This window comes from Cimex lectularius, unplaced genomic scaffold (genome assembly GCF_000648675.2).
Source record: "Cimex lectularius strain Harlan isolate CLEC.00 unplaced genomic scaffold, Clec_2.1 scaffold16, whole genome shotgun sequence".
Classification (NCBI taxonomy): Eukaryota; Metazoa; Arthropoda; class Insecta; order Hemiptera; family Cimicidae; genus Cimex; species Cimex lectularius.
Window position 1 is genome coordinate 333,779 of NW_019392679.1, and position 23,474 is coordinate 357,252.

General features: G+C 36.9%; 1 protein-coding gene across 5 annotated transcripts in view; it reads left to right on the top strand.

Annotated features, from left to right (window-relative positions):
- The window catches only part of LOC106661648 (GATA-binding factor A-like), a 57,742-nt gene extending 34,529 nt beyond the window's left edge, over positions 1-23,213 (top strand). For 3 of the 5 annotated variants that reach the window (XM_014385183.2, XM_014385185.2, XM_024225580.1), the window contains 5 exons: positions 18,112-18,209; positions 18,343-18,525; positions 20,585-20,769; positions 20,827-21,088; positions 22,303-23,213. In XM_014385183.2, the coding sequence (XP_014240669.1) occupies positions 18,152-18,209; positions 18,343-18,525; positions 20,585-20,769; positions 20,827-21,088; positions 22,303-22,508 (894 nt within the window). In that variant the 5' untranslated portion in view covers positions 18,112-18,151 and the 3' untranslated portion in view covers positions 22,509-23,213. The remainder of the gene's footprint in view (positions 1-18,111; positions 18,210-18,342; positions 18,526-20,584; positions 20,770-20,826; positions 21,089-22,302) is intronic. The other 2 variants (XM_024225581.1, XM_014385186.2) reach the window with 2 other exon arrangements.
- Positions 23,214-23,474: the final 261 nt, after the last annotated feature.

A 23,474-nucleotide genomic window follows, 5' to 3' on the forward strand; every position in this document is an offset into this window, starting at 1 on the left:
TCTATCTTCATATCTCCCTAAAAATACGTCTAATCTGAAAAGCAAGTGGACAGGTATATTTTTTTAATTTGTGTGCTGAGTATCACTTAATGTACCATTGGGTGTACATAGTGGTGTCAGTAGTGCCATGGTGACCTTATTATTCTATAAACTAAGTCCATGCGACTTATCAGGTCGGCCACCACAGTGGCAACGGATGGCGTTTAACCCGAGAACCCATCAGCCTGAATTGATGGGAGGGCATTTGGCGTTAGATCGGATCGGCGCCTTTATCGGCCGGAACGGTGGTCGAATGGCCAATTAGGAGGGAAGTTTCACCGGCGGATTTTCTTATCCAGGCGAAACCACACGGAAGAAGACATTAGGAGACACGATTCGTCTGTTTGGTGGGCGTTGGGAGCTAATTGGGGAGGGCGACAGTTATCTACCTCTGGTAATTACCCTTCCTAAGGAGCCGCGGTGAGGAAAAAAAAGGGCTTAAAAAGAGGACGAGGCCCATCTCGAGGAGGTGAGAGCTCCCTTTGCCCTAAGCCGGCTCAGGGTTTTTTTAGACCCGACTCGAGGTTGGAGGCGCCGGGTTAAAGGGGGATTTGTCTCAATTATATTGCTTTTCCCTGTTACCTTATATCGGCTTAATTGGAGGGGCTTATTTTCTTCACATCCATCACGATAACTGTGGTTCTGTTGCGATTTTTTTTCTAGAAAAGTACTTTCTCACGTTAACCTTCGGAATTGCCTTTAGTGCCAGTCCTATTTCCAAAAACGTCTTTATCAAAACCCGCACTGCCCACTCGGCTGCGCAAATATCAGATCGTAAAATAAGTCCTTAACATTTTTTGAATGTGAAATTAATGAAAATCCAAAGAACTTGTAAGTAAATTGAACCAACAATACAACATTTTGGTCTACCTGTTCTCTCCCATCTAATTCCCATCAAATTTTTAACTCCGTCCTCTCAGAACTTCTCAGGTTTTTACGCGGTGAACGCCTCGATGTATTTTTTGCATCCCTCAAGTGAAGTGAAGTTTTCTCGTTACTAGAGTTTAGTACAGTCTGGAATAAGTGAAAATCTGAAGAGGCAATGTCAGGCAAATACGATGGACTAGTAAATCCCATCCAAGCTCCAACAATCTACCAACAGTCGTTTTTAGTCAATTGCTGGCTTTAATCGCTCCAATTACGTGGAATATACACTTGGTTGATCGGAAGGTTCTCATAATAAAACACCCCTTTCGAACCCAACGATATGAACACCTTCTTGATAATCCGGCTTTAGGACTTGTTAACGGTTAACAGGATTTTCTTCTCTGAATTTTGTCGTAAGCAACCTAGTTTTCATCCCATTATCAATCTTTATAAAAATGGAGCGTTTGCATCACGTGAAATCATCACAAACTCACAGAAACAGTATGGTACAATAAATTCCCAGGTTGAACCGGCACTGGGTTACTTATTGGGTCCGTCGGGTTAAACCGCGAGTGTAGACGTAATAACCACCAGTGCCAGTTCAAGATGTCACCGACCCGATGGCCAACACCCAACATCAGCAATGATCCAAATATTGCTCCCACAAACAAATCCACCTGCCCTCGGATGCGATGAAACGCTTGAGATATGTTAACTTTCTCTGAGATGTCTCGTGTCGCAAGTGTAGGTTATTTGTGACAAAAGTTTAAATTAGGTCATCACGACGGTTAAGGACGACCAGAGCTTTTTGCGTCTTAAAAAATCAATACTTTTTGACTGTTACCAAGGCCCAACACTGAAGATGTCGAAATGCCGGACTCGTCTGATAGACAACACAGTGAGAATAGGAAGACAAAAATCATTATCGACTAATTTTCAGGTTCATCATCTGCAGACCATGCAGAGAAATCGAAAATCATTCCATAAAGCTAAACTGATTCCTTTAAAAAAAGGTGATTATGCTATTGTTGAACCGGCATTTCTTCACTCACTGGGTTTGTCAACACTCCCTGGTTTTTGATATTACTTAAGCTTTCGGCTTTGTGCATCTTCAGTGATATCGGGTTTAATGGGAAAAATGTGGTAGCAAGCCAGAGAATAATATTTGGTTTTGGTAGATGCCATGGTGAAATCGACGGAGCTCGTTCTTTCTGCACTTCGGTTAAAAGCAAGGCATTGGAAAATCTACAGAAGTGTAATTTTGGTATTTTAACTGTTCTATAGCATCTCTAAGAAAGTTAAACGGATGTGAGGGGGAAGATATAATTTTACAAAAAACATTGTTAGTCCAATACTTTGCGTCAATAATGTAAGGAAAGCACATCATCCTGCGTACTGCCGCAGCAGTAGCTATTCTGAGTCCAGCCTGAAAAAGAGTAGGATAATGCTGTTTGTTATTTTATATTTGTTAAAACTGCTGATGTTATCTTCGAAAAGCGTGGTCAATATTTTATAGCTGAAAAGTGTTTTTTTGTGTATCACCAGGGTGAAATCAGGGTTGCGACCCTCGCGTGACACCGGGGTTGCTAATGTTTTGCGATCGAATCTGCGGGGTGATTTTTATCGCAAGTCTTCACCGATAAACCCTTTCACTAAGCTATTTTGCCTTTTTCCGTGTATTTTTATATGTGTTTGTGTTGTACTAAGTTATCAACCTTCGTGAGTGATAAAATTTGTAGATTTTCTGAAAAAGTTATCAGTACTTCAATGAGATTTCAATTTTTCTATTTTTTTTTTTTTCACCCCAAACATTTTACAAACGTTCACAATTTTTCCGTTAAAATAAATTAAATTCCTTTCTATCACTCTACATGAAAAATGAATTTAAGATTTTCCCTTCCTCTGCCCATTTTTTGAACTGCCGAAAAAGATAAATTTGAGCATATTTTACCAATTCTTTCAGGTAATCTTGGTTTTGCTAGTTGGCCACAGGCAGAGTCAAGAGAAATTAGAACATGAAGATATACATAATAAAAAGCTGCCATTTGCCTCCATATGTGCCCTACCTCCTGGTGGTGAAGATCATGTTGAAGATAGAAGAATATCTGATGAGTTATTTGTATCTGCTAACTTCAATGGTGATGCCATTCGGGCAGAACCACTTTAGGGACAACATTCCGCCCACACAAGCTCACCGGATTGCCCACTAATATTTACAAAACTATCATCCAGTCTGCGGAGGTGGAGAACCTGAAATTTCATCGTTAGCGAAAGAGTAAACAAAAAGATTTTTTGGTACAAAATTGAACATAAGAAATAACATAAAGCTTCTAAAAATAAACGATGCCATCGGGCTTGCATTCTTCAAGCGGTGAACACTACGGACGTTTAGTTTTTGAAGCTGTTTTTTAAGATTTCGATTAAAAACTGATCACTCTCTTAGGTTTTTCAAAACCCTTTATATTGGTGTTATCAAATTTATATTAAGGTAAAGAGTTTATGAGTTTGGGGGGTCTTAGCAGAAAAACGTTGTCAAAGGTTGAAATATGAAATATCTTGATTACAATTGAAAATCTGACTTTAGACAACAGTGATTTTGTATATAAAATAAAAATTTGAGACTTTTCCGTGATGCTTGCAGAACGATAAAACTGAAATTTGATCATTGCCGTACATTTTGGTCTGCCTAATCTCACTGTGTTGGCTCTAAAGATGGCGAAACCCATCAGTCAGTCCCAAAACAGTAAGGTTAAGCATGTTATAACCGACATACCAATAGGAAAGGTCAAATTTTGGTCAATATTTTGAAACTAATTTTGGTTTCAAAATTTTACACTTATCAATTGCTAAGGTTGGAGTTGCTCTGAGACAACACTGGGCCAAAAAGGTGGTAATTAATTGCCTACTCTTCTGACTATCTTCTCAGTCATTTTTAAGCATTATACTGGTAACTTGTAGTACTTGGTAACAAAATGGAAGTAAATAAACTTTGACAATTAACAATCAATGATACATAAAATAAACATATTCTGATTAATGATTGACCAACAGCTCAGATAGTTGATAAACGATCATTTCGAAAAATATATTTGGGCCTGTAGAAACATTCTGGCTCTGGTAAGAGTCGGCTGAGGTAAATGTATCGTGAAAGAAGAAAAACTCAATCAGAAGTGCGTTTGTTTTCCCTTCTTTTGGACCCCCAATTATTTGAGTGGGCCCGAGTGGAATAATTAGAGTGGTTTTATCTCGTTATGAGACTTTGCCGTGATACAAAGCAGTTAAGCCGCCATCTTGTTCCCAGGATCGATAGCCTCTTAAAAGGGAGGACTTATTATTCTATTCGGCCTGGAAGAATGAAATTCTTTTATTACATAAATATCTCTCTTAAGAAAGAATTAAAGAATTACTATCATACTTGGCTCACCTGAACTTGCATTGGGTCTTTCCTATGTCTCTCGTCAAAAATTTAATATACTTACTTGAGTAATATACTTATTTAATATACTTACATTACTTATATTGTGTTGGGAATAGTGATTTTTCGTATACAGAGTGTCCCGTGAACAATAACCAAGAGGTTTTGGTAGGTGAAATCGTCAGAGCTGGTTCTCTCTGTACTAGAGCTGCATTTCGGTTAAGAGTAAGGATACCAGCACGAGAACTCTACAGATCCGTAATTTTGGTAGTTTAAAGAAACAAGAAGTTAAACGGATGATTCCTTTTTAAAAAAGGCTGATTATTCTATTACTGAACCTGCACTTGGTCACTTACTGGGTCCATCAACACTCGCAGGTTTTTTTATGTTACTTTCGGTTTTGCGCCATCTTCAGTGATATTGGGTTTAATAGGAAAGATGTGGTAGCAAGCCAGAGAATAATTTTTCGTTTGGTAGGCGACATGGTGAAATCGTCGGAGCTCGTTATTTCTGCACTTCGGTTAAAAGCAAGGCATTGGAAAATTTCGGAACGCATCTGGCTGAACAATACGGCAGGATAGGTGGACTAGAATGTACACGTACCATGTACCATTTACCATGTCTGGTCGTGGTGAATTGATTGCGGCTCTTGGCTGCATCGGATAAGACTTGTGCTGGTCGATGTGACTGTTCTGCTGAAATTTCATACATCGGATGACCTGAAACGACCAAACCATAAATTCTATTTGTATAACCTATCCCGTACCATTTGGTTTCTTCGGTTGTGATTGGTCCATGGTCTCATGGTCTCAATTCTGCTGAAATTTAACCCATTTGAATTCACTTTGACTCGTTACACCTTCGTAGGACCAGTCCGAACCGCCTGTCATAAGAGAATGTCCCCAACCGGGATGATTTATCGGGAACGGGGCCACCGTTCATTAATCGGGGCCGATAGCTCGTTTATCAATCTCTAATCCTCGGGAACCGAAGAATTGTCCCGGTCCGGCCAAATCTTGTAAATCATTTTAATGGAGGAACGACTCCCGGATTACCCGACGTACCCGCCCCCATTTGTCTTCCTTAAAATATAAATAAGTGCTCGCAGGAGCCGCCCGCGTGAGAGACGGCGATTGCCGATTTAATCGTACAGGAGCTAAACTGCGGAAATCCCGTCTAATTCAATTGCATTTGATATGATTCCAGTTTATCACGACATATCTATAAGCGGACGGAAAAGCTCCACCATAAACAACAGTGTATTAGTTAAACAAGATAGACTGATATATCGAAGTACCAAATTTTTTAACAGACAACGCATCATAATACTTGCCGCGTAAATATGGGTTGTTTCTGATCGTAAACTTATTAAAATGAGTTCGAATTCAAAAAAAATAACACAAGCTAGTCTAGGAAGACCAGGGTGATTGGTAAACACCGAAATACAAGATAAACATACCAAAATATAGGCAATCGTCAAACTGGGCTAGTGACAGTTGGGCCAATGTCCATAAAACACGTTCATTTCTTCAAACGTTTACCTGTGAATTTGGGAGCTGTTAGATTTCGATGGAGAAACATTCCAAAAAAGTCAAATCTGGTAGTGACAAGTGCACCTATGGATGAATCCGACTTTTTTTTATTGATGGCTAACACAGGATTAGAAAATGGTCGGAAGTTCAAATGGAGGAAATTTATATACCTGGCTTGAAATAGTTGTGCCAAATTTCACAAAACTTGTTCATTCGTACAAAATATATGTTTAGGACAAACCTTGTCATCCGTCAAGCGGAATCGTGTCAATGGTTAAGAGAATGGATACATAAAACACCTTTTACATGTTCTAGTAAACAAGCTTAAGGCCAATATTTTGATTCACTATTATCGGTTTGTCTAGGAAGATTTAAAGTGAATATCGATAATATATGCGAATTATATCACAAATCAGTGCAGAAAAAGCCTTTTTCCTAGGCTAACAATAGTCGAAATGGTTTAGTGTTAAATTTTGCTCAAGTAATTCCGTTTGTAGAAAACAAGGAAAGCCTTTGATGACAAAAAAAACTATAATCGCATTAAGACGGATCAAGTAATGAAATGCAATATCGTGTCACTGAAGAAGCCGGAACCCTTTTTCGAGTAAATAGTTACATATTCAGCGAGAAGGTATTTACTGAAATTACAGAAAATTGAAAAATCCTCCGTTTTCTAAAAGGAATAGCCAAATTTGGTCAGTGATGGGTTAGCCAATCCACAAAACGTGCTAATTAAAAATAAAATCTATATAAAAGACATCCAAAGGGTTAGAAAACCGTTAGATTCAATGGAGAAACGTTCTATTAGCGCTAACAGTAAAATTTGGCGTTTTACAGCTATACCTGTTCTTTTTTTCTTTTTTTTTCAAAATTGACATTTAGGACAATTAAAGCATTAAAAACCGTTAGATTTTGAGGGAGAAACATTCAAATAGTTATCATTCGCCGAATGGGAATGTACCTATACTATCTACCAATATCTACAAACCTTGTTTAATTGTACAAAATATGCTTTAAGACAATCACAGAATTAGATAAACGTTCGATTTCCACGGAGAAGCGTTTCAAAAAAATGGGAATAATCAAATTTTTTCAGTGACAGCTGCATCAATGCCGAAAAAGCATGTTCATGCCTTCAAAATATGCTTTGAACACTATGACAGTAGTGAAAAGTGAAAACGGACTAAACTGCATGATCATCATCACACAGATCAAAATATACTTTTAGGGCAATCGTAGAATTGAAAAATCGTTCGATTTCTTCGGATTTCTACGAATTTCGATTTTCTACGGAGAAATGTTCTAATACAGGTAGTGTCAGTCTAATTTGGTCAGCGACAGGTTACATCAATCGACCAAGGTGTTAAGGCAATCATAGAACTGGAAGACCGTTCAATTTTGGTGAAGAAACTATCGAGTAGAGGCAAACGTCACATTGGGCCTATAAGGGCTGGACCCAAATTCCGCAAAACATTTCTTCAAAATCTTCGTTTATGACTATCACAGAATTGGAAAACCGCTCGATTTCAATGGAGAAACGTTCAAACAAAATTTATTGCCCAAATTGGCATGTGACGGCTTGACCAAAACTTGTTCATTTATGTCAGAACAATTACATTATTGGAAAACTGTTCTATTATGAAAGTAAATAATAAATAATAAAATTAGCAAAATAATTTCTTCAAAATTGATCAAATGTTTAGTACAATTACAATATTGGAAAACCGTTCGATTTTGATGGATAAAACGTTTGAATGCAGTTATTCATCAAATTTGGCTGTTCTAATTTCCACAAAACATGTTCAGTTGTGAAAAATATGCTCAAGACAATTGAGAAATTACAGAACATTCAATTTCCACCGATTTCTTTGGAAAAATGTTCTACTAAAGGCTGTAGTCAAATGTGGGTCAGACAGATACAGTCATAAAACTGGCGCTTTTTGGTTGTTATTCAATTTTGGTGAAAACACGATTAAATGGAGGCTATCGTCAAATTGGGCCTGTAATAACTGCAGCAAATCCTACAATTTTTTTTCATTTTTTCAAAATTTGAAACATGCCCTTTAAAACTATCTCAGAATCGGAAAACCGTTCGAGTTCGACGAAGAAAAGTTCAAATGGAGGCAAAAGACTGGCCTTTGAGCTCCACCAACCGACAAAACTTGTCCATAAAAATTTGCATTTAGAACAATTATAAAAGTAGAAAACCATTCAATTTCAAGGGGATAAACGGTCTAGTAGAGGCAATAGTTCAATCTGGCCTTTCACAGTTGTATCTAAATTTGTTTATTTCACAAAATAGACATTTAGGACAAGCAGAGGATTGGGACATGTTCAATATCGATGGTGAAACGTGCAATTGCCGGTATTTGTCAAATTGGGCACGCAACAGCTGCACCAATGCTCAAAATTTACGTTTAGAATAATCAGAGAATTGGAGAACATTTCAATAAAGAAACGTTCAAAAAGAGGCAAGTAGCGAAATTTGGCTACTGACAGTCACATAACTTATTTATTTAAAATTTATTTTACGGATAATCAGAGAAATGAAAAACCGTTCGATTTCGATGTAGAAACGTTCAAATAGAGGTGATAGTCAAATTTCGTCATTGACAGCTGCGCCAATCGACAAAACTTGTTCATTGCATACAAATCAATGTTTAGGACAGTTACAGAATTGGAAAATAGTTCGATTTCTAGTTAAAATATTTATTGTTGTTGTTATATAATTAGAAACTTGAAAACATTTATGAATGAATTATAAGGATATAATTAAAAACCACATTTGGCAACAGATTTGTGCCATTTGATGTCAATAAAATCCCCGTCCTTTGTTGTTGATTTAGCTAAAGAGCTAAAGACTTCATTGCTTTTTGTGCCACAAAGACCTCTACTCCAGCAAAAACTACTGTTTTGTTTTGTGATTTAAGGGTAAACGCCTTATCTATTATTTCCGTTAATAAATAATCACATTTGGAGTTGGCGTGAGTTTTCTATTTGAGCGATAGCGCTTTTGTTCTCTGTTATAATGCAAAATTTGGTACGATCTAGTGTAGTCAAATAGTCAAGGGAAGTAATCAAGGTATTTAGTTCGAAATTGAAAATAGAGACCGAATCATGTAAGTGGTAGCTTCTTGAAAAGTTGAGAGAAGCAGTCCAACAGCAGTCTAACAACCGACATTTTTTTCAAGTACTGACGCATCAAAAACGAGGTGTCTATGGAACAACCGATGCACCTCTTCCAAAAACTGCATTCACAGTTGGAGAATGACATTCTTATTTGTCTTCAAAATAAAATAAAGATGGAGTTTGTAGAGTTTTGCCATAATCTAATGTTTAATCCAAAAATAGAATGTATCTTTTGATGTAGAATTTGTGAATGCCCATTTTAATTTCATTCAATATATACATTTTGACCATTTGTCTAAATTCGTGATAAAATCCACAAGTTGCATTTACAAAAAAATCTTCAATGTCCATGACAAATGTCCCCATATTATATGATTTTAAACCAGTCCGGCAAAATATGGGGAAGAACAGAAACGTACAAAGTGTAAAGAATGGGACTGAGAATTCCCCCTGTGAAAGGCCCTTGTAGGAGGTTCTAGGTCCTATCAAGTCGTCATTAATTTTGAAATCAAGTTTCCTATTAATTTTTAAAGTTGTGATATTTTTGATAAATACTTTTGGCAAACCCCATTTATACAGCTTAGAACCAAGGAGGAAAGTAAGCAAGTCATACGCTTCTCTTACATCCAAGAATGTTGCCAATACCGACTATTACTACTAACTAATTGTTAGCAAGAGCCAATTTAATATCTGCTATCAACGATAACTGCTCAACGGTTACCGATGTGTTTTTAAGAAACCCTAATTTGGGCGAAGAAAAGAGTTAGACAAGGTCAAAGATTAGGAATAGTCAATTAGGACATAGGTGTACAATTTCGACTAAAATTGCTAGTTTTTATAATAATCTGTGTTCAAAAAAATCACGTCAATAAAAACGTATCGCAAAACATGAACATTAGCCTACAGACCTAAAAAAATATCACTGGATAAATAATATTTGGTCAAATTAAAACAAAAACGGCATCAACCATTTGTCATATTATTTTTAAAATAAAATGACATTATTTTCCGGTGATCAATATAGTATAGAAATACAATAATTTATTTGATTATCTTTCATATTAAAACTGAGAAAGAGAACATAGCTATAATAACAATTTAGAAGCTATTGTTACACTATTAAACAGGGTAAAAATCAAAAATTATTAGAAAAATCTGTTTGTTTATTGCCAAAGTCCTATTCACAAGTAATAACATATTAAAAATCATATATTTTTTTCTCCATTTTTCCCTCTTCCTTAAAGGTTTTTTCAGGTGAGAAATTTTCCAAGAGACACGTGGTGTTTTTCAAAAACAGGTTGTTTTATTTGCTTTTTTTTCTGCCCACCATCAGAAATATTTAAGAAGAAGTACAGTCAATTATTACATATTTCAACAGTAGCAATTAATATTATCAAATTTTTAAATTTGTAACCTCCTTGGCCCGTTGACCGAGACGAAGACAACTTAAATTTTCAATTTTATTCTTTTTAATGCACTTGAGGTGAAACAATTGGAAATTTCTTCAAAGAAAAAATGCGATAGAAGAGTAGGCGAGACTGCCAGATTATTATAAAATAAAAATAAAATAAAAAATAAAAATGTAAACTATGAAAATAATATTAATTGATACTGTTGAAATATGTAATAATTGACTGTACTTCTTGTTAGGATTTTGTGATGATGGGCAGAAAAAATAGCCCGAAACGCGAAGAAAAATACGAAATAAAATAACCTATTTTTGAAATACACCACGTGTCTCTTGGAAAATTCCTCACCTACAAAAAGATGTTAAAATAATAATAGATAACTACAGACGTAGAACCAACTAAATTAATTTAAATAATATTCAAAATATTATTCCTCTTGAGGTCTAGGAGGTGATAAATTAGTAAATCACCATACTCTGCATAACTTTGTCTTGTTTTGGAGATTGTGCCTCCGCCATTTTCGAAAGACGTACCAAAATCCAATTTATTCACAGACTTGCCGAATAAGTTGGAACACCTCCTGTTTTGTAAGCCGCGGATAACGGATATCGCAGTGCGGTAACTTAGACGATAATTTGACTTGTAATTATCCGAAATGTCACCATTCAGGACATTAGATAACGTACAATCATATCGCTTTTTCTCCTGACAACCCGATTAGACAACGAGACGATACCGACTTGTAATGTACTTGTTAAACATTTCTCCTTCCTCATTTTTTTTCAAATTTTCTTCGTAATTTTATTTGTGGAGAATATGACATCTAATATGTTCTGATTTTATGGTTTCTTCAGGACAAACTGGCCGGTATTTGCCCATTTGGACTTCAGTCCTTCTATTCGTTGTGTTGGAAGATTGCACATTCGGTCCCTGATGAGTACACTGAGCAGACTAATCGGCGTTTTTGTGCCGGTGAGATCAGCACCCGTTTAGTAAGTTATAAAAGCTAAAACTTAAAATTCGACAAGAAGAAAAAACCCTCTTTGATCCGCCGTCTTTTCTCACGGAGATGAGCCACGCCGGAGTGACACCGAGTGGCTCAAGTGTCCTTACCAAAACACATGTCAGAGCTACTGCCAGATAAGCCCCTTGAAGACCCATCGGAGTACATGTTTTTCTTTTGGGGCAGAAGTAGTTTGGCGCCGGCAAAGGTCAACGGCATCATAAAACATGCTGCGATTCACATTAATCGCATTTGCCGATTTTCCCCGTGCCCTCTGAAACCCTATCAAAAACGAAAATGTACCATTTTTGACCTGGCTGTTTGATTCCTGTTTGAAAGAATTTGAGCCTAGAAATGTAAATGAAAACCTTTGTAAAGTTTTCTTGAAATGATCATGGAGAATAATCTTAAACATTGATCATGTTTATCCTTATAGAGTAATTCAGATGTGGTCTCTTAGGTTTGGCCATTTTGCGCTTTTCAACCAAAGCAGTATGACTAGTTTGACTAACATAATCGGACAAGACCAAGCTGCAGGCTCATAAATGACATCTCATGATTTTATCTTTTGTCTGTCAGAAATGCACTGTCTGTATGAGCAACCACCTCAAATATGTATAGAATATTTGGAATATATTTAGAGTTTTTGTTTATTAGTTTTCCTTCTTTGCAGACCTTGGTTTAAATCGTATTGAAAATTAATACCGTTAATCCCTCCTACATGATTGAAACCAGCTGAAAATACCTTCGCCGCTTAGCGGAACAAATGCGAGGTCGTTAGCGGCGCTGGAAAGGAATCGGGGTTTTTTTTCTCTCCAGCGGATAATTTTTCCAGTGCGACAAGGACTGAACGTAGACGGTGTCGGGTGTTTGTTAAGGGGAGAAGAAATTTCCAAAAATACGTTTATACGGGGGTTGTCCTCGGGTTGCTCGAAGGTGTGAACATAATTGCCCCTGCTGCCCTTTGCTCGCACCGGGCCGAAAAGTCGCCGGTGTCAATTAGCTCTAACTAGCTATAAATCTGCTGGTATAACAAGTCTCTATTTTCGTCTTTTGCACGTGGCAAGGGCTGTTGGAAAAATGACTTTCGATATCGCATAATGATTGCTATTATTGACAGAAAAACATAAACTACAACTAGACCGAACTTGACTTATTTACCGAAAAATAGACCTAATAGATCCAGGATTAGTATTGAAATCAAATATGGCTTATTATCCCTAAAATGTGACATAAATTTGAACTATTACTTTATAGTTTGAATAATTGTGATTAATTTGAAGACTAAGTCGCGTAGGCGTGCTTTTTGATCAAAACCAAGTTATACATCAATAGAAAAGTGATCTATCTCAAACATAGTTTTGTTTAACAATTGAATTTTTGGTCTGTGAGAGGCATTCGTAATTATATTTCCGCATGTCGCCATCTCAGTGTTGGGTCTGCGTGGTTTCTGTGAAGTAGGTACGAGAAGAAACGCATCTGACAAATCAACTCATCGAGGATGCAGACCAAATTGATGGAATAAATTACATTTTGATTATTGAAGAACTCTTTTTCATTTTACTTCAATTAGAAATGATCTAATCACAGACGATCTCAGTCATGAGCAAGCAGACTTGAATAAAAAGATAAATTCAAACTCATGACGTTAAAAAAAATACTTATCTAGACCTTCTTCAGATCCTTTCCCAGTAATTCTTCAGCTAAAGTTACCCACAAGTGACTAAGTGCATAACTACAGTTCTTATTTTATTAAGTCGTATATTTAATAGACGATAGATTGACGAAAAAATTGTTGTTTTGCATATTAATTACGGCCACCAAGCAAGGAAAAAGGACAAGTTACAAATAGGTACAATAAAAAAAGACAATGGGTGAGAAAGAGAGATAGTGATAGAGAAAAAGATAGAGAAAGGAAGGAAAGTGATTGCGAAAGAGATATAGTGAGTGTGAGTGAGGGCTTGTAAGAGGAAACAAAAATAGTAAGAAAGAGATATTGAGGGAGAGAGAAAGAGTGTTTGTGTNGTGTGTGTGTGTGTGTGTGTGTGTGTGTGTGTGTGTGTGTGTGTGTGTGTGTGTGTGTGTGTGTGTGTGTGTGAAAGAGAGAGAGATTGTGTGAGTGAGGAGAGATAACTGCTTGTAAGTGAGAAAGAAATCTAATGAAAGCTCAGTGAGAGAGAATGAGTAAGATAGATGTGTGTGAGTGAAAAAATGAGGAGGGAAAGAGAGTGAGTGTGAATAAGGAAAGAGAGAGAGAAATAGTAAGTTTTTGAGAAAAAAAGGTGAGTGAGTTAGAAATGGAGATAGTGAGTAAGTGAGAAAGAAAGAGATAGAGTTAGTGAGTGTTTATGAGTAAATGTTAGGTAATACCTAATCATCTCTAATTGTGAAGGATGAATAGAGAGAGAGAGAGAGAGAGAGTGAGTGAGAGAGAGAGAAAGAGAGAGTGAGAAAGGAAGATAGTGCGTGAGAAAAAGGGGAAAGAGAGAGAAGGAGAGTGAGTAAATTTGAGTGCTAGTGAGTGAGAAAGAGAGAGATTAAAATTTGAGAGTGAGAAAGAGAGAGAATAAGTGAGAAAACGGAGAGAAAAGAGAGAGTGAGTGGAGAGAAATAGAGAGAGAGCGAGAAAGGTAGATAGTGCGTGAGAAAAAGGGGAAAGAGAGAGAAGGAGAGTGAGTAAATGTGAGTGCTAGTGAGTGGGAAAGAGAGAGAATGAGTGAGAAAACGAGAGAGAAAAGAGGGAGGGAGTGAGTAGTTAATGTGAGTGCTAGTGGGTAAGGAATAGATAGATTAAAAAGTGAGTGTAAAGAAAGATAGATAGTGAGTGATAAAGAGAAAGATAGTGAAAAAGTGAGAGTGTGTAAATTTGAGTACTAGTGAGTGAGAAAGATAGGCAGTGAGTGAAAAAGAGAGCGTGGGTGAGTGTAAGTGTGAGTGAGAAGAGAGAAAGTAAGTGCTCGTAAGTGAGAAAAAATGTAACGAAGAAAGTATAGTATACCAAATACCCATTTTTCCGATTTGACGGTTTTCTGTTATTTAATTATTTTTTCCAGCACAAACACAATAAATAAGTAGAAAAAAACGAAAAACCTGATAAAATTAATTCCTCTCCTGCGAATACATTAAATTATTTCGTTTAAAAACAATAACAAACGGTATTAATAACCGCCATACAGAGAAAACTTTGTATGGCAATAAGACCAATCAGATGCCTTCTCTCTGAGGCGCGACGAAACGCCCCGCACCCATTCCAGCATAATCCAGCACCTTCTTAAATAGTAAAATTATTAATTTTACCGACGTGATTTTTATAATTCAAGTCCCTAAGTAAATTTTTAAAAAAATATCATACGGTATGAGTTTTTTATTAATAAAGCCTTTGTATCGATACCGTGCCATGGCACGCAAGCTGTACTTAATAACGAAGCCATAAAGATTAAACTAATCTATACATCTCTATTTATTAAAAACAATAAAAGACATTTTCATCCTTTTAAATAGATTGAGTATATTACGTGTTTTGCAATAATTTGCCATCCTTATTAAAATTAAATAATAATTAACAAATTATTGTATAACTGCTATCTTAGTTCTCACGTAACAAGAGCACTGTCGATAGGTGGAACCTCCGAACCTGACTCAAAGAAGAAGGGTCTGATTAAGGATAAGCCATGCGAGCTTGACACACTAGAACCTACTTTTGGGCCAAAGCCCGTGTAAGTGTCAAGCATGTGACGATGCTCGATGTGTCCCACCTAATTGCCACTCATTGACTCGTGCAGGCGTGTAGGAATGCACCTGATATGATAATAGTGCTGGAGCACGACAGCAAATATTTGGGTCCCCTGTTCCGTTTTTTAAAAGAAACATGACTGCTTTACTGCTTACAGTACTTTATAGATATCTCGACTTATTTTTCTTTGTTTATATTGAGCCTGAATGTATTTATTAGCGTGAATGTGTAGTGTGAGAGAGCTGATGGCGGATGATGATCAAGTACTCCACCAACCTAAGTGAATAGCATGCAAATATAAAATCATGTTTTAAGATTATGTCAGAGTGTGAATGGGTTTCGATCTGGAACTGATTGCGGTGGGGCCGAAATGACCTAGATATTGATACACTCTGAAGCCCAGCTTCGGTGCTGGACGGATAAGGCGGTCTGACCCCGGACTGCCAACACCGGGGTGGATGATTCTCGAAACTTGCAGGTAATTTATTGTAAATTACAAAATCTTGAATTGTCGGTGGAATGTAAGCTTACATAAATCGGTAATCCGTGATCATACAGCTATTTTGAGCCATATGCAGGTATTAAAATAATTAATAGCTAATGCTGACGCAGGCCATTTCAGACCAACACACACACACACACACACCATACAAATTGCAACAAAGATCATGACGTCCTTGCTCGAATGACCGTACAACTTATGTCACTGGTGGAAAGTAAACCCGCTTAGAGAAAATATTTAGTAATGGAATATAAGAAATGCTTTCATGAAGACAGCAGACACCGGACAACATGGCGTAGTCAATTTACATAACATTATATTTTAAAAAACCCTGTTACAGTGCGATTTGAAGAATGACTAAAAATATATTTACAGGGGAAAAAAATCATACGCAGTCCTTTTCATGCACAGGGCGATCACTTGACCGGCCCAATCTATCATGCTTTATATCTTCCAATTATACATTAAATTTAATCATATATCACTTATTTATTAGATAGGAAGAGAGTAAGCGAATGTAAGTGAGAAAGAAATATAGTGGATGATTATGTGAAAGAGAGAGAGAGAGTGAGAGTGAGAGAGACTTCACATCTTTTTATTTATACTATGTGTACATTTTTAGGACATTTTTGTCTTTTCATACGTAACGTTTACAGTGTTTTACAGTGTTACATTACACCATACATATATATTTTGTTTTGTGTAAACAAATATTTGATATAATTATACAATTAAATATTTAAATATATTAAAATATATAAATCTACATATTAGACCAGTACAACTAACCTATATCATAATGATTGGAGTATATATAAATTAAATGAATATAATTTAAATTTTAAACTTGTGCAAACTTTATTCATACTTTGCACAACCACAACTGGATACAAATTATATTTAAAATTTGAATTATACTAAAATTAAGTTTTACCCATTGGTTTAATAGATTCATTTGCGTAATCGACTATTGTCACGTTGTTCATTTTGATCACAATGGGCAAAAATTGTCTTAATTCTCTAATCCTTACTCGACTTGCTTCATTTCTTGTTTTGTGATATCGTGATGATTCAGAAGAACGTGAGTGTGATATATGAAATATATTTTGTTCATTCCGTTGTGCTGTTTCTTCTTCTGTTTTATTTTGTCTTTCATCTGGAATTCTGTTGGCAATATTTTGTCGTTTTCGTGACTTTTTAAACAATAAAATGCCAACAGCAATTCGACATCAGCAGACTCAAACAGACAGAGTGTAAGATCAAACATAATCAATAATACAACAAAATCATTGTTGTATACTGTATACAACATAAATTGTATTTATACTACATAAAAAGTATAGTATACGTGGGTTCTAATCTCGCTCGTTGCACTGACTTTTTCATTCCAACCAAAACCTTACATAAAATGATTAATTTATTTTATACGTTTTTATACAAATTTTTACCTACATTTTATTTTAAAATTTACAGTTTACTAAATAACACAACTGTGCGACTTTAGAGTCAATCCCAACAATTCAACAATGCAATAAATAAGATAATACAATGACACTAAATAAATAGGTATATAATTTTATTTTATCCATTTTATAATTTTTCCATATATTTTATTATTAAAATATACAATTTACTAAATAACTTGTTGAAATAGTGAGGAGCGATCAAGAATAAGGTAGTTTAGAAAAACACTTTTTTCATTTTTTGCCGACGTTTCGACCTTTATTCGGGTCGTCTTCAGAGCATTAAGTGTGGTGCTATTCTTGTGGTGTCATATTGGTTTTGTGTGAAATTGTGAAACAAAACCAATATGACATGGTATTGACTTTAAAATTGTACGCCATGTTAAGTTCATCTCGGAAGTGTTTATAAACAAATTCCCACGTTTGTTATATTATTCTTTATAACGATAACAAAACTCTCCTTTAATCTTCCTCCCAATTCGCGATGGAGCGATTAGGTCACTTCGAAAAGTCGAAGCGGGGCTTCGAACTTTACCTAAGTCCTGGCTAAATTAAGAGCCTCCCGGATAAGGCGAGTCGGGTTAAAAGGGGAATGGGCTTCGGGCTCTTAAATAGACCGGTAGCGAGTCTTAAGACCATTTTTGCATAGGAACGACCTTTGCCAATTGCAGTCGTATTCTCAATTTGGACACCCGGTTCTGTAAGGCCTCTCGGGGAGTGCTGATCAATCTGCTGATTGTCCCCTTTCGGCACGGTTCTTTGTACCTTCCGTCCTGCAATCCTCGAAGAAGCCCCATGCTTCATCTGTTTACTTTCTGTTTTAAGACTTTTAACAAAAACTTTAATTTGAATTTCTAAATTAATACTAGTACCTTTCATTTCAGATAATTTAGTAGTATGAAAAGTAGTAAATAGGTTTGGTATTCTCAAACATTTAAGTCGTATATTCAAGAAATAAATTATTTTTAACTGTGAAAACTGTGAACAAAGCTCATTCAAAGTTTGCGTTTATGTTGCAGGAGAAGACATGAGATAGTGCACCGGCTACTTAATGCTAAAATGTTTCACGGGTCAAACACTATGGCTTCGACCAGTTACATGGACACACCCAACCCGAGTAAGTAGTCATTTATTACAATAACACAACTTCTATCAACTAGTACTTCATATGAACTTGATAACAATAATTCTAAAAACTGTAGTTAGACTTAGTCTTTTCAACTTCCATCATTTTTTATGTTTTTCCCTAGATGTTTACGGAGGGAACGGAGGTCCGGTTTACGTGCCACCGAGGGGCGGAGGAGGCTGGCAGGACCCGTACCATCAGCAACACCACCATCATCAGCAGCATCAGCTGACGCCGCCGGCTGCCAACAGCTTCTATCCGACGATGATGTGGCGTTCCTACGACCACCACTACCGCCCCCATTACGGTAAGGGTTCACGTCGGATCCTAATGGACAATAATAGGCCACTATCAAATTAATACCGCTTCTCAAGAGCTCGGGGATGTCAATGACTAATGCCAGGGTGGTTGGCCGGAGCAGATGCCCATTCCTGATAAGATACCGCTGTTTTAATACTTCTTTCAGGGCTCCTTCGATACGCCAGACCCCCAGCTATTAATACCCAGAGAAACAGCGCCGTGTATAATGGAGCAGCGATTCTTTAGACTTTAAATTTTTTTGTATTTCGTTCCTTTTGGTTAGATTTAAAAATTATAGATTTTTATGTATGTTAATACACAATAAAAACTTGTACATTGTGACACACATGACATTTAGTTAATATACAACAAGACACATTGTTACTTTAACAGGCTACAAACTACAAACCATGTTTCTGAACTATATTAAACATTGTTTTGCAATAGTTGCACATATTCTCAGAACTCAGGATTTGATATTTTTTAAGGAATTATCTTGTCGGTGATGCTGCAAAAGATATTGATTAAACAGCCAAAAAATTTAAGATAAGAATATTAAGAAACGAAAGATACCAGGTATGACAATGAATCTAGGACAGTCCTTAAATTTGAAGACGAGCAGGTTTTACAATAGAAATTTTATTAAAACGTCATCAAATGATTTCGATGCTCGAAGCTGGACACGTTTACCGAGCACCACTTTCGTAGTAAACTCAGAACTATTGTCAATGATTTTCCTACATTTTCCAAAGTATAGGATGCACATTGTTACTTTAAAGCCTACCCGACTTATTTTGTTTAACAGGCAAACAAATACCTAATCATCCCTAAATGTGAAAGAGAGAGAATGATTGAGCGTTTGTGAATGTGAGTGAAAAAGAATTAGTTATCACAAAGTCCAACAAACATACAGTGGCATTAATTAATTAAATTTGTTAATTTTTTAAATATTTTAGTATGAGAGAGTGAGAAAGAGAGGGAGAGAGAGTGAGTGAATGAGTGAGATATCTCGCCAAGTTATTTCGAAGCTCCATTGCTTACAGTTGGAGGAAAAATATCACTACAATTAGGAGAACACTACAATTAGACAATTAGGATCACGAAGGTGATCTTCCTTATAAATCAAATTGTTTATGTGTGTGTTTGGGGGGGTGCGTGGGAGGAAGAGAAAGAGAAGTTAGAGTAAAAAAATATATGTGAATGATTATGTGTGTATGAGAGAGAATGAGAAAGAGATTGAATAAATGTGAGTTCTAGTGAATAAAAAAGAGGGTTAGTGAATGTGTGAGAGAAGTGAGTACGAACGAGAATAGTGAGTGAGAGAGAAAAGAGAGAAAGGAGAGAGAGAGAGAGAAAATCAGAAAGATACGGAAAGAGACTGAGTGTAAGTGCTAGTGAATAAGAAAAAGCATAATGAATGAGAAAGATAGTGAGAGATAAAGAAAGATCGATTGAGTGGAAAAAATATAGTGAGTGATTGGGAGAGAAAAAAGCCAATATTGAGTGCTAGTGAGTGAGAAAGAAAAATAGAGAGATACAGTGAGTGGGTGAATGTGATTACTAGTGAGTGAGAAAGGGGAGATTAGTAAGTGGAAGTGCGTGAGAAAGAGGTATAATGGGTAGGGTGAGTAGAAATGACAGATAGCACTACACTATATAGTAGAATATGACATAGAAAATGAGAAATAGTGGAGTGTGATTGTGAATAAAATTTTGTGTGTTTGTGTGTGTGTGTGTGTGTGTGTGTGTGTGTGTGTGTGTGTGTGTGTGTGTTGAGTGAGTAGGAGAGAGCGGGTGTGTTCCTTCACCAGTTAGGAGAGCTATGTACATGTTTTAATGTTTTTTCTACTATCGTGGTAATTACTAATGTTAAATTAATCCATGGACTATGGGAAGGGAAGTTGTGTCTGTAATCAAGTATTTCATTGTAGCCAAAGCTTTTCTCATCTTTCCTTATAAAAGGGCACTTTTTGGTTTATTGTTAAGAAACAAGGTATATAAACTGGACTAGACTTAAGTTTGGGTCTTATAAACTAGGCAATGAAGTTGAATATGAAATTTTTCAGAGAGCAGCGGAATGGAGATGGGCGAAGGAAGGGAATGCGTCAACTGTGGAGCGATCAGCACACCTTTATGGCGAAGAGACGGGACCGGCCACTACCTCTGCAACGCATGCGGCCTGTACCATAAGATGAACGGGATGAACCGGCCACTGGTCAAGCCGGTGAAGAGGCTCGTCAGTCCCCACACGGTATTTTGTCCCACCCATTTGGTTTTTTCACGAATCGTCGGGTTGAATAAATTGTAGTATTTCATGGTGCAGACTGCGACGCGCCGGCTGGGGCTATGTTGCACCAACTGCGGCACGGGAACGACCACTCTTTGGCGGAGGAACAACGAAGGGGAGCCGGTCTGCAACGCCTGCGGTTTGTACTTTAAGCTCCACGGAGTCAACCGGCCGCTAGCCATGAGGAAAGACGGCATTCAGACGAGGAAACGGAAGCCGAAGAAGTCATCTCAAGACTCCGGCTCTACCATTTCTCAAACCACGCCGCACTCCGCCTTATCAGGTAAAAGTGACATTTACTAAAGCGGTCATCGTACTTCCTTAATTTTGAGATTGTTTTATGGAAGCATAAAGTTTCATACATGAACAACCGAATGCATTAAAACCGTGTTCAGCCATCTATGGTCCAAACCAAAGGAGTATTGGGTATTGACAACTGTTTAATACAGTATTGGCTTAATTGAAAGACCTCATACTCAATAATCCCAAAACTTGGCAACTGTATAACATAGTGTTGGAAGAACCACATACCCAATAAATTCAAACTTGAGTATATTCCTTAACCGGATCACCAATGTACGAAAAGAAGAACAATTTATGATTGGCGTCAATAGACCAATCACCCCTAGGTATTTTTCACTATGAATTCAATGCACTTGCTGTATGATTGATTGATTGGTGAAGATTGTAAGTGTTGTGTTATACTGCACCCTTTAAGAACTACTGTATCTCTTTTCTTTACTTACACACTTCTGGGCCACTATGTATGAATTTGATTACTTGGCCCTGTTGAAACTGTTAATTATAGCACTACAGTACGTCAGCAAGTGTGTTTCCTCCGTCTCTTAGCTAAAAATAGACAGTGTTGGTTATCGCCGTTTTTCTCATGTGATCTGTGATGCTAACTTCAATGGAGCCATTCAAATCTTAAAAGAACTTGTATTTCTTGTGTTAAGTGAGCAATTCTCATTTTTCGTTACTCTTCCTTTTCCACTGTTCTAACAAATTATCGGGTGGTATGAATTCCTATCCCACAGAATGAAACAGGTCTTGCCAGTTGTATATTAGATCCTTGTTTTGCGTTGGCATACGCTTCTTCGATCCTCCCCTTCAGCCCAGTAGGTTGGGGACGTAGTAAAAGACGACGGTTTTAGACTTCCAATGATTTGATCTTCCATCTTCAAGCTGATGATGTCCAAGATCAGTAATCGGATGGCTACTTGGATTCTGACGTGATGTCTTTAATTTGTAACCTCTGTTCAGATTTAATTGTTTGTCACTCCTCAGCATGAAAAATATTGTTGTACATCTCTATGGGTCTTGAGTACAAGATTCAGGAGACAAATACTCCTCCCGATGTTTCAAACTGATACTAGCATGCATATCATACTTTCCCACCAAAAAGGAAACTTTCCATGCCAATTGAGATTGTTAAAATAGTCTGATGTAAATAATTTTTATTTACATGTCGTTCAATGCATTTTTATGATGTTTCAGCAGAGAACTCCTCGAAGCTGGTGAGCAGTGGTTCATCTGACCGGCCCTATCTCGGCCATACGTCGCTGCTGGTAGGAGGTAGCGGGATCAAATCCGAGCCCGTACCTAACCAGTACCCGGAACACATGGAGCCGTACTACCAAAGCCAGCATTACAACATTCAACATACTGATTACCTCGGCAACAAGCTCATGGCCTCAACATAATGGGACGGCCTCCTACACCCTCCATCCTCCATACACTGTACTGTACATAGGATCTCTTTGACCGAGGGTCTCTAGACTCCGATTGCCGTTGTGATGCACGTTGAATATTTCGGGTTTGTTACACGAGCCGGCCTTGGTAGTCCTAAAAACATGTCTGGGGAAAGTCTTCGGTCAAATCGAAGGTTCCGTAGAATTTGGAGACAATGGTGATTTTTGTTTACGTTTTCCAATAAAATCCCGAGTGTGTTCATTGTACCTGAGCCGTTTATTTCCCGATGACGACCGACATCACTGATACCGAGTCACCGGAGATTTCCCTGCCACCGATTCTCCTCAAAAAAGACATTTGAGACCTGGGGAGGCGTCGGTGCGTCAAAACGATTCCGGCTTCTGTTGATATTCACTTCATTTCGCTTTCGGCCTTTTCCTAAGTAGAAAGAAAATCCTAGTCATTCTTCTCCTGCTGAATCATCGCAACTTTGTATTAAGAAAAATGTTTGTAGTAATTTCGACAAACTGTAAATAATTCGCCGCAGTCATACGGTGACCTCCACATTGGCTATTTACTGTACAAATTGTAAGATAGATTTTGAACTGATTGGTAGTACCTAGATGTCGTAAACGGTAACTTTTGTACATCAGTTTCTATTTATTAATGTTGTAATATTCCTGCTAAGTAAAGTTAAATTTCTCTTGTATGTATTTATTCACTAGATAAATATAGTATGTATAAATAAATATATACTTTTTAATACCCTTTATTTATTTCAATATATGCATAGTTAAACTTTCTACAACTTTCAAGGAGTTTTTATAAGTTTACAAAGTTTCCTTATGATTGTAAACTCAAATAAAAAATTTACATCATAATTTGGCAATTATTTTTACATTGTATGTATTTATTATTATACGAATATGTAGATATTATTATACGAAATATTTACAATTGATCTTGACAGACTTCAT